At 32.9% G+C, this 12,307-nt stretch overlaps 2 protein-coding genes across 3 annotated transcripts in view; both read left to right on the top strand.

The window, feature by feature from the left end:
- LOC129750601 (electron transfer flavoprotein beta subunit lysine methyltransferase-like) overlaps positions 1–12,307 on the top strand; it is a 324,916-nt gene that overhangs the window by 105,582 nt on the left and 207,027 nt on the right. The window lies entirely within an intron of this gene.
- Positions 2,065–12,307, top strand: part of LOC129750600 (electron transfer flavoprotein beta subunit lysine methyltransferase-like) — a 29,689-nt gene continuing 19,446 nt past the window's right edge. For both annotated transcript variants that reach the window (XM_055745565.1, XM_055745564.1), the window contains exon 1: positions 2,065–2,642. In XM_055745565.1, the coding sequence (XP_055601540.1) occupies positions 2,161–2,642 (482 nt within the window). In that variant the 5' untranslated portion in view covers positions 2,065–2,160. The remainder of the gene's footprint in view (positions 2,643–12,307) is intronic.

Consider the following 12,307-nt stretch of genomic DNA (forward strand, 5'->3'; position numbering starts at 1 on the left):
TTAGTTTTTTAGTTTTTTAGTTTTTTAGTTTTTTAGTTTTTTAGTTTTTTAGTTTTTTAGTTTTTTAGTTTTTTAGTTTTTTAGTTTTTTAGTTTTTTAGTTTTTTAGTTTTTTAGTTTTTTAGTTTTTTAGTTTTTTAGTTTTTTAGTTTTTTAGTTTTTTAGTTTTTTAGTTTTTTAGTTTTTTAGTTTTTTAGTTTTTTAGTTTTTTAGTTTTTTAGTTTTTTAGTTTTTTAGTTTTTTAGTTTTTTAGTTTTTTAGTTTTTTAGTTTTTTAGTTTTTTAGTTTTTTAGTTTTTTAGTTTTTTAGTTTTTTAGTTTTTTAGTTTTTTAGTTTTTTAGTTTTTTAGTTTTTTAGTTTTTTAGTTTTTTAGTTTTTTAGTTTTTTAGTTTTTTAGTTTTTTAGTTTTTTAGTTTTTTAGTTTTTTAGTTTTTTAATTTTTTAGTTTTTTAGTTTTTTAGTTTTTTAGTTTTTTAGTTTTTTAGTTTTTTAGTTTTTTAGTTTTTTAGTTTTTTAGTTTTTTAGTTTTTTAGTTTTTTAGTTTTTTAGTTTTTTAGTTTTTTAGTTTTTTAGTTTTTTAGTTTTTTAGTTTTTTAGTTTTTTAGTTTTTTAGTTTTTTAGTTTTTTATTTTTTTAGTTTTTTAGTTTTTTAGTTTTTTTAGTATTTTAGTTTTTTCGTTCTATCGTTTTTTTTTTGTTCGTTGTTCGTTTTTTCATTGCTTTGTGTTTTTTTTTCGTTTTTTTGTGTTTTTGTTTTTTCGTTTTTGTTGTTTTTGTCGTTTTTGTCCTTTTGACGTTTTTGACGTTTTTGTCGTTTTTGCCGTTTGTGAAATTTTTAATTTAAAAATCGTTGTATTGGTAATGGGCCTCTTTTTATTCCATGGCACAAAAAATTATCGTTTTTACATTAAAATTTCATCCGAACAAGTAAGAAGGCTATTTACATTCAAAAGGGACAAAAATCATGTTATGTATAACGGTTTATTTCAATGCTTTTGCTTTGTTTTTTTTTAAGACAATGACTACAACCTAAGTCGTGATCAGTTTAATGTGTCACAACATTCCGTTAGTTTCAGCTGAACACCTCAAACAATATTATATTATGAAAAAGTACCCGCTACAAATAGCTTACATCTCGTGTTACAAATAACAGTACATCTATAACCGTGACCTATGTTAACGGTTTTTAGGGTCTGCTACCGAGCTGGCAGCACTGTCAGCTCTGAGCTTCGGCTCTAGTTTCCCCCGAAACGTCGTAATTTCCCGAGGTTTATTGTTTATGTCGGGCTAACACAGAAAGCGACAGCGTCGAAAAAGAAGCGCAAATATTGGCACCATTCGTGATCGTTCGTGGAATTGTTGTTATAGGTTTCTTTGTAGGTATTGCGGGTTTGTGAATGAAAACCGGCCGGTCGTTCGCGTTGATTCGTGTTTTAAGCTGAACAGATCGTTTACACCGGCCTGTTCTTCTCTTCTGGCGAATCTGGGGAAAACCAACTCGTTCGGTTTGGTTCTGATTGGGGGTCGCCCGCCGCACAAAATCCGTGATCGAGGGAAATGATTTTTATGTTCCGCGATTATGGTTCTCAATGACGTGGTGGAGGTAAAAAAAAAAAGTTGGAAAAAGAACGCTCGGAAATTTTACTTGTAGGTATATCCCCTTCTTGTGTCTGCATTTGTGCGTTTTGAATGCAAGATCCGTATTCTTGTTCGAATGCATGTCGATTTCGTGGAACGTTTTTCTCAATCTAGACAACAGGTTGGTCTTTTTGTGGGGGTTTCTGAAGGTAATTCTTAAGTCGGATCCGGCAAAGCACGTGACGTAGATCGCTCGCAGCACATGGTGGATTGCTGTCATGAGTTTAAAGTCCAACTTCTTGTACCGGTTGTGAGTATTGATATACAAACATAGCAGGCGGTAATGAAAGCCAACATTTGACAAGTCATGATGATTTAACGTTGTCGGCACGCTTCGATCGCCAAATATGTATTTAAAACCGCCTACGGAGGCTGCTGACGTTTTTTGTTTGACCGGCCACTTCGAAACTGATCGATGCAATTTTCAAAATTTCAGACCGTGCTAATTCGTTTGCCACCATCCGGTTTGAGGACAAACATCGTCGTCAGCGGCAGCCAAGAACAGGTGTAAACGTGTGAAAGTATGTTGCTCAGACGGTTTCTTCGTTTGGCGCCCACGGTAACGATGCCACCGGGAAACGGCGTCATAAATCGCCAACCTTGTTGTTATCTGCTTGGCACTTCTGGGCGTATGCGAACAACAAAATCAGAACAGCGAAAAAAACAAAAACAGCAACAGCAACTGCCGCGGCACCGTTTCCATCACGAAACATCATGTCAAGTTCAACGACGCGGTGCAAATCACGCTGCCTCTTATCAGTGCGAGAAAGGAGGCAACGACGACGCCACTACAAGTTTTGCAGCAGCAGAAACCGGCGGCAACAACTGGGATCGAATTACGGCGACGCGAAACAGACACAAAAACAACAACAATCAACAACAAGGAGGCGTTACAGTTACAACAGCAGCAGAAGCACATGGCGACGATGCCAACACCCTAAGAGCAGCGGCGGCAACAACTTCGAGTGAAAACAATTTAATCAGCAGGGTTACTACTGCGAATCTGTAAGTATTTACTATGTATTGTTAAACCGAGATTAAGTTCACTGAGAATGTTTCGAAGAACGATTTCGATTGCGCGGTGTGGTTACTACGATCTTACTACGTTTTGCACTCAGGGTGACAGCCTTCTGGGGTTTGTTTGCTTTTCTTTCTAAGTCACATGATGCGGTTGTTGCCTGAAACGTGAATTTTTGGCAGTTTAGGGTGAGAGGCCTTTTTCCATTTCCTTGATAAGCTCACATATCTAGTTTTCTAAAAATGAATCATAAATTGGAAGACAAAATCTTATAATATAAATCCTTTCCTTGTGTTAACATTACACAGGAGCGAACGACGAGCACCCACTTATTTAAAATAGGTTCAATACTCAATCATTACTCCCATTGAATATCTCACGCGTGTAGCTTGTCGATCCATGACAGGTAATAACAGCTCTGAACTTCCGTTTCTTATTATCTGTACGTGATTCTAGAACATGTTATCATAAAATGTTAAATCCTTTTTACCGGAGAAATCGGATGGATTTTTTTTATCAAATAAAGTTTGCTCACAAAAATGCGTTTACATTTCTTTTGAAATTTTATTTGAAAATATTTAAATAACATATTTCGGAGCAGGATATTATTGTTCTGGGTGAAACAATTAAAAAAAAACTGAGGTCTAGGTCTAAATTCTTATAAGATCATTCTGCTGAAAATTTAGGATTGACCAGTGTTCGTTTCTGTGAAGTTGCTATCACAGAAGCTTCATAGGAGCGATAAATTTCATTTGAAAATTTGGTCTTATTTTATTTTCAAAACACAAACTTTCACAGGGCTAAATCATGAACGGAATGTAAGAAACCTTTTATCGATAATGCTAATTTCACTCCGGTTGCAATGGGTTTTATTATAGCGCTTGTGTTCAAAGTGAGCAAACGCATTAATAATCGCGTTCACATTTTTCATGTAACAAACATTTCATACTTTAAGGCACACTAGTAGTTTAAAAGAAGAGTAATTACAAGGTAAACCTATGCTAAAAAATCCTCGAGAAGTGGCTTAACACAAACTAAGTACTTTATCTTCTTCGAAAATTTGTCTCAATTTCGAGCCTTCTGTTTCTTATTCGTTCTCCTGGTTCATTTTAAACGTGTTTTCAAGCAATTTTGTTTTGAAAAAACAATTTAATCATTTTAAACGTTTTTTCAAGCAATTTTGCTTTGAAAAAACAATCTTACTGAGGGTTTTTAGCTTAAAGTTTGGGGATATTTACGGAAACTTGCTTTTTCACTTTCACACCGGATTCAATCAAACCCTAAAAAAATAAACGAATAATGAGACTCTTAGTTGAATTTTTTTAACTAATAAGAAGATGGAAAAATTTTCTAAGCTGGTAAAACTGACTTTTACTTTAAGCTTTTAGATTATTTATGAGGAATTTTTTAAACATGCTATTAACGGATGTACTCAGGATTACTTAAATAAATTAAAAGACTCAATAATACACATTTCGGTTTTTTTTTTTTTCAAACAATAACCGGTATACGCCGAGTATTATTGGAATAAAAAAAACCCGGACAATGTTCAATGAATTTTTCGATCATTAAAGAAATTTGTTTCAACATTCTACACCCTTTTTTCTAAAATCAACTTAAAAAAATAAATAGACAGGAAGTAGTACTGCGCCCGACTTGACATCTTTTGCCACCCTATTGTTTGATTTGAGCCCAACTTGGAAGACCAAGCTCATAAACCCATCTTGAACAACATCATCATTCTGCTGATCAAAATTTGGCCCGCTCGTGGAAATGTGCTGGCAGCCGAGTAGTAGAATTTTTTTTAAAGAAAATTTTCGTAATTTTTACCTAAATATTTATGGTGCTGTTAGATTTAAGTTAGAATCCCGGCACTGCCAGATTTGAACAGGTCGTAATAACTGTTTGGAGTGTTTCAAGGGTATTGCTGTTAAAGATTTGTAGCACTTTCATCCGGTTGCATTATGGAAAATATATCTTAAAAGTTCATCACTATTTCCTTCATCTAGAAGTACGCTAAATTTTGGACAATGGGATGCAATTGTGATACCTACTTGAAAGTAAACCGCTTTGAGATTCACTTTATTCGGCAGATCAAACCAACAAAAAACAAATAATGTTGTAAAAATGTTTTTATTATGCCCTCTAAAACGAAATTTTTTGAGTAAGGTTTTTTGGAAGCCCAAAATACAATTTAAAATCTGTCGATGAGTTTTGATGAATTTGTTTTCTCAATTTCTTTTCTTGATTTTTGTTGAGTAATTTCTGGGTTTTGACAAAATTTGCCTGGATATTGCCCGGATTTTTGTCGTCAATTTTGAAAACCCCCGAATTTGCCAGGTTTTTATATATAAAATAGTCCAGATTTGTCATGCCCAGATACGCGCTGAAATAATTCTGGCAACTTAGTCTAGAATCAGTTCTGATGGATAAGACTGATCGTCAAGAATGTTCCTATTTGACTCGATATAACCGATTCGTCCTCTGACAATAACCGTTCAAGAAGTGCAAAAACTCATTGTAAAACTGTTAGTTATCTGTTCGAATGCCTCAGTAATGCAAAAATAAAAAAGTGAGTAAAAGTTTATCACCGGTACTTTTTATACGGTTTTTACTTATTTACTTTTTTCGGTGAATGAAAAACTTTTTTTATTTTTAAATTTACGTAATGTTTCGGGTTACTCTGGGGGTTATCTGAAGATGGAGCTTAGCTTAGCTTAGTTGACTATTCATCATCATTGAAGTGTTTTGATATGATAATTCATTTAAAACTTCAGATAAAACATTTGATTAGACTTTGTACATCTTACGCACTTCATATTCCATGATCGCTGGCGTGGCTTAGCAGAATAAGTTTGACCTCGCCAATCGTTGCTACTCCGTGATTGATCGAGGCCTTCAGTTCTGTGCAAGAGCCAAAAAAGGGGCTTGGGACAAGCAGTTTATTCACAATGCACAAAACTCATGCTCTTCCTTTGAAAATTGATCAATAACGGCGCCGGCCACGTCCTAGTAGTCAATGAAGAATGACGGAAGGATTGTTAGTAGAGATGTACCGAATAGTGGTATTCGGCGAACGGCCGAATACCGAATATTGACCTTTTCAACTATTCGGCCAAACGAATATTCGGCCGAATATTCGGTCGAATATTCTATTGAGTTTTTGATGAAAAAAAAAACTTATGGGGTTATTTCAATGCTTTCTATTTCTTCCATATTGAGGCCCCTCATGTTTTTAGTCGATTATACTCAACCAGATGATATTATCGGATGATATATTACAAGATATTTTGTAGGTAGGTGTCTTTCTGATTTTTAAAATGTCCCCAATTACTGAAAAGACATCAGATAACGAATCGCTTCTAGGGCGTTCATTACCAATGAGATTGCGTGCCTGTGAAATCTGTGATAAAACATGTCGAAACAGGTGCTAAGCTTTTTGTAATTGCTTCTCTGATATTGAAATAGATGAAGGTCGAATTTGAGCAATAAATATTTGAAATAGTTGTTGAAAAGATAGATGATCTTTAACATACCATACCATACTTTCAGCCACACGTATCCACACGGTCAGGCATTCAGGATGATTTTTGAAAAAAAAAATGAAAAAAGGGCAAAATTTATGTATATTTTGAAATTTTTGAAAAATTGTCATGGAACACAACAATCTACAAAATTTCAAAGAGGAATTTGAGTTTTTATTTTTTTGATTAAGCAAAAAAAAAACTGAATGAAATCGAGCAAAACTCGGGAAGTTTTAATCAATATCTGGACATCCTGGCCAGATTTTACTCATCTGGATTCTGTACTGGATTTATGGGCAAGCCTGAATATATCCAGAAAATCTAGGATAAACTATAATCAAAGTATAAAGCGATACCATTCAGCATTCTCTTGTACGATATACAGTGAAAGATACGCGGATACACCTTGGATATTTTGCTCAAACCACAAATTTTCAATAATTGTGTGTAAAAGCTACACATTACTAACATTACTTTTGGATATTTTATAAATTAAAGAAAATTATTTGAAAAAATTACAAGTCTGTAGTAGATATTCGGCCTATTCGGCCTATTCGGCCGAATACTTAGCTCAACTATTCGGTGAGCCGAATATTCGGCCTAACGGTTTTGTAACGGTATTCGGCGCCCAATATTCGGCCGACCGAATATTCGGTACATCTCTAATTGTTAGTAGGATACTTCATAGGATCAATTAACGACCTTTTGTCTCTTTATATTCCAAAGATTAATTTTGAAAAATTTAGAAACAATGGTAAGTTAATATCACCGACTATAGAAACCGTCTGCGAATCTATATTCAAATATCCACGGAAAGGGTTTTGTTAGTAGGGGAAAGGTTATAGATCACGATCCATTTTGGTGAACGATGCGATCGAGTTTTCCTACACCTTCTATGCTACTAGATTTTTCTTAAGGAAGCTCCTATTCCTAAGTTTGAGAAGTGAAAAAAGGTTTAAAAGTAAAGTAAAAAAGGTGTTTAGATGTTCTTTACACTAACTTGTTTTCCTAATCCTTGTTCCTGATACACTAATGTGTTTTAAAAAACGACATTTAGATTGAAGATACTTCTAAAGATATACAAAATATTAAATTTTTGTTAATGGATGAAGTGAATATCCTTTCTGTTACTTTCATTTTTTAATTTGTTATGTCGGTTGTGATAACTGAATAAGATCATTTTTGAAAACTCATCAGTGCAACTCAACTCTTTGCCTCAGTTTGATTTCTTGATTACACGGAGGAAACAAATCAAAATGTGTAAAAACATAAAATAATAGATTTAAAATTCATGAATATTTATAAGGAATTAAACATTCGAATGTATTTGGAGGGACTGGAAGCTGGAATATACCCACTTATAATATTTATGCCATGTATAGATAAAATTAAACTTTCAAATACATAGTTCCTTAGATTTTTTGCTTTCAAAATATTAAGCCGATGAGATTTTACCTGGTTTTTTAATATTGTCGGGATCCTACTGAAAATATTAAACTTAGCTTAGCTTAGCTTAGCTTGATTGACTACTCACATCCACCTTTAGTCATTGAAACCGAAATGCCGTTAAAAATTCGGAATTATACTTTTTAAAATGATATAAAGTTCTTACTTTCCATAGTTAATTTCATCATAATAGTACTAAAGCATTTCGAATTCCATTACCGCTGGTGTGGCTCAGTAGAATGAATTCCACATCGCCAATGGTTGCTACTCCGTGATTGACCGAGGCCATCAATTTTGCCCAGAGGTCAAAAGAATGATGTCTGGGATTGACAACACATTCACAATGAACAAAACTGATGCTCTCTCTTTAAGCATCAATAACGGCGCCGGCCACGTCCTAGTAGTCAAAAGATAGAGAGGAAAATAAGAGAAAGGGATGATAGAATGTAAAGTTATGCTTTAGGACCGAGGTCACCTCTGCATCCTAGCAAAACAATTTTTGTAGGGATGGGGGAAAAGGGATATGATCAGGAGACACCTTTGACAAGTGTATAGATCTTAGTAAACCTATTTTCCGGTGCTTTCATAGTTGCTAACAAAATGTTTTTTAACTCTACACAATAAAACAAAAAATCAAGAGACATGTACATCAGTTAACGGAAAAATCATGAAACTTATTGTGAATAACATGTATCGGCCCACCAACGTAACAATCTCACTATAAAAACAGTGTAGATAAAATAAAAATAAAAATTATTTAAATTAAAGTTTATCTTCGGCTGATATTTGTAAGCTACTTGGTAAACGATTGACCACTTTAAACATAAACTTCTAAGCTTCTGATCTTCGTAGGTTTCCTAATCAAACTTCTGAACAATCATAAAAACACCTTTATGGAATAATGATGAGAGAGTAAGCTTGGCAGAATTTTCAAATGATTTCTTTCAATTATGATACATTGTGAATTTTACAGGTTTGAAGGCCTCAGCCTAACCTCAAAATATGATAGATCAGAATCGATTTTCGAAAAGGGCGCAACTAAAATGCGCCATTTCGGGAATAATATCGACATAATCTTCCTTTTAATAAGCGACACACGAATGTTTAAGCTATGTTTTTTGCGAAGTTCAGTCGTGCCTTGGTTTTTGGAAATTATCATGTTTTTAATGAATACTTATAATGATTTTTAATTTTGTTTGTATTCGTATAGTATAGTATAGTTTTAAAAAATTTTCGATTTAATTCTATTCAAGTCTGAAATTGTACACGAAATAAAATTAAAACTTAACGGATCACATAACAAATCTAAGAGATTTTATGTAAAAAATACGTTTGAAGCATATTTGTACATGATACTTTACAAAGTCAATATTAACGGCGTACGGCTTAAAATCGATAATTTATAACGACTTTATGTTATTCCTACACTTTGAATAGCTGACACAAAATAATACCAAAAGATTATAATATAATATCATATGTCATTATGTTGTTTACTATTTGGCTAAAAATATGAAAATGATGTTTGTTAAAAAAGCATTTTTGTGCCAGTTCAGTAAAGAAATTAGTATTTAGTTGAATTCGACCCAAGTAACTTTTTAAATTCTCAACTTTAATACATTTTGAAGTATCCACAGTAAATTATTTAAGATAAAAAGGCAAATAACATCTTAGATAAAATAAAAGTCAAACACTATAAAAAAAAATTTCAAATTAATTCTTGTATGAAATTTATAACTATTAGAATATTTTGTGATTATTGAACAAATAAATACTATGTTTGAAAATGGTTGGGTCTTACCAATTGCTGCCATAGTTTTTGTAATGGGTCGATTCACGATGACGTATTCTCCCTTTTGTGGTGACAGTTCGCACGTCCTGTTTACAAAATTTTACGAGCGAGAAATGGGGTGCGGCGAAATTTTTCGTATAGCTGCACGGTAAAGAAATTTAACTCAAAACTCAGTTTAAGGATAGCAAAAAACCAAGTTCCATTTTGTGAATTAAATTTAGCGCATTTTTTGGTTTCTCATGTTTATCTCTTTGGAAATGAAAAGAAAGTTGAAAATTCGTAAAAAAAATTCGAAAAGGAGGTTTTTTTTATAAAAATGTTTCAAGATGTTTTCAAACCCCTTCTTCAACAAATTTGTTCTGGACCAACCCACTTTGCATTGAATATTCTGGGAAAGTGCGTCTACTTGAAATAAAAAATTCCATCAAATGTCCAAATGTGGAAACTTCTAAAGAATTCGAATGTGCCGAATCGATTGTCCGGAAATTTCTTGTGTTATTTTGACCGGAAGCTGTAAAACAAATGCACATACTTATACGACAACACTATTCAGGGATAGAAGAATCTAATATAGAAAAATTCTCCGGAAAACATTCCGAAAGAAAAGGCTTAACTATTATAAATTTTTACGATATGATATTTTCGAGGAATAAAAATAACGTCAGTTTAACCACTAACCACGCTGACACGAGACTTATAGAACAAAATTCCTCTCAGTTTTTGGCTAGAAGCCTCTTATCGTCGACATTGCGCGGCAGCAATTCGAGCATGAAAATTTTACTGGTATCGACATTTTCGTTCATTTTCGAGCAGCGCCAAAAACCAAAATCGAGTGTCCAGTCAGTGGTCAGTGGTTTAACTTTTAAGTTTAAGTTCATCTATTCCAGCTGGATTTCAGCTGGATTAACAAACAAAATGATTGATTTTTAATTATTTGATACTGAAAACATCTAATTTTCTTTTTAATTTTTTTATCACAAAATTGAGCTGAGTACTTTTGCTAAAAACGTGTGAATGAGAATTAAATGAGGACCGAAATGTTTGCTTTGCTTCCTCAGCGTGTAGAATTGGAAAATAAGGAATCAAAACAGGAATCGCGAAATGTCAAAACCAGTGAGGCCAGGCAGTGCGTGAATCGACCTATTCTTCCGCTTCTTATTTCATTTGATGTCTGATCAGTTGATTCAGATAAAACATTTTGATCAAATGACACACATAGCTAAAATGAAAAATTAGCTAAATTTTCTGCTTTTAATTCTGCAATAAAATATATTCAAAATTATTCAAAAAGTTTTCATAAAAAAATATGTCTGTTTACGATGGCAAAAATAATGACGACCCAGAAAAAACATGATAATTTAAATAAGTTAATTTAAATAAGTTAAAACAAATAATGAAATAATAATACTTAGCTTTTGATATGACTGTGAAGTTCAGATCTGCTTCACAGAGAATCAAGGAATACAGATTTCATTTCAATGCAAAACCACGAGTTCACATCCTTGTCGGAAACCTTGGATCTGTCCGTCTCTTGAAGATCCGTCCACAATTGCCAAGCCCGAAAGGATCGAAATATCCATTCTTCAATATTCTTCAACACCATTGAAACAGAACAACAAATTCTCGAAAAAATTTAGGAGCTTGAAAACTGTGCGTCATTTCGGGATCCTACTGAAAATATTAAACTATCAAAAAACTATATTCTTGATCAAAATTGATGGTGGTGATGATAGTAAAATAACTCATAATAAGCTGAAACCAAAAAATGTTCTTATACGATCATGTGAAATTTCATAGATGTTCATGATAGATATACTCTGTAGGCTTTAAATATTTTAATATTTGTGATAAATTTTGAACTTTCGAAAAACATTAAAAAGTTGGATGATTCAATTAAATATTTCAGCTACTAATAATTTCATACCACAAAACTCATTTTTATTTTCAAACTCGATGCAGCATCATCTGAAAACTATGTTCAAATGATAATATTGATAAAGAAATATTCCAAATAAATGACACCTGTCTACTAGAACAATTTTTCAAAAATTATACAGAACAATTTAGACCTATTAAGATGTTGGAAAATGAGCAAATAAATTTTTTGGCATGCTAGTTTTGAAACCAAACGCTCATGCATAAAATACATTAAAAATATTGTAAATAAACATTTTTACTCTAGCTGTTCTAAGATTGAGAACTGCTGTATTCCACGCAGTAAGATAAAGCAACTGCAGTGAAAGAAAGAAAACTGCAGAGAGAATCCATGAATCCCGGAAATCGACTTGAGTGAACGAGCTAGCAATGTTTAATTTTATTCTTTTTTGACTGCATGGTGCATAAATAAATGATTTTTGATAATGCTACTGAAACTTTCTTCTCGTAATTTTTTTACACTTGATACATCACTGAAACCCTAGCTAACAGTGCAGTTACTTTTTTCCAGTCAATTGAAATTAAATCGTCAGATTGATATCAATAGAAAATATTCTGATTAACCAAATTCCTCTACTCAATACTAACTCTGCTTCTGTAAAAGTACAAAGAAAATCATCTGATGTTTCTGAATTATGGAACATTAACATTTTTTCTTCCAATTTTTTTACTTTTGTATCACTTTCATTCATAAAAGATCATATAAGAAAAAAATACTTATGTATCTTGTCACAGTGTGCTCCATCCATTCATCTAAACTTGCCAATAAGAAACATGCTGGTGCGAGCGAGACGGAACAACCAGTACAAGTACCAACCAAATTTTCTCCAGGCAACGTCTTTTCATATGCATCTCCACATGAAAAATGAAACGGCAATTTATGAAAAAATAAACCCACTCACGACGATCAATGGAGACAAAATTTCAAAATTGAATCGAGTTTTTATTTGTGAAA

This window comes from Uranotaenia lowii, chromosome 3, assembly GCF_029784155.1.
Source record: "Uranotaenia lowii strain MFRU-FL chromosome 3, ASM2978415v1, whole genome shotgun sequence".
NCBI lineage: Eukaryota > Metazoa > Arthropoda > Insecta > Diptera > Culicidae > Uranotaenia > Uranotaenia lowii.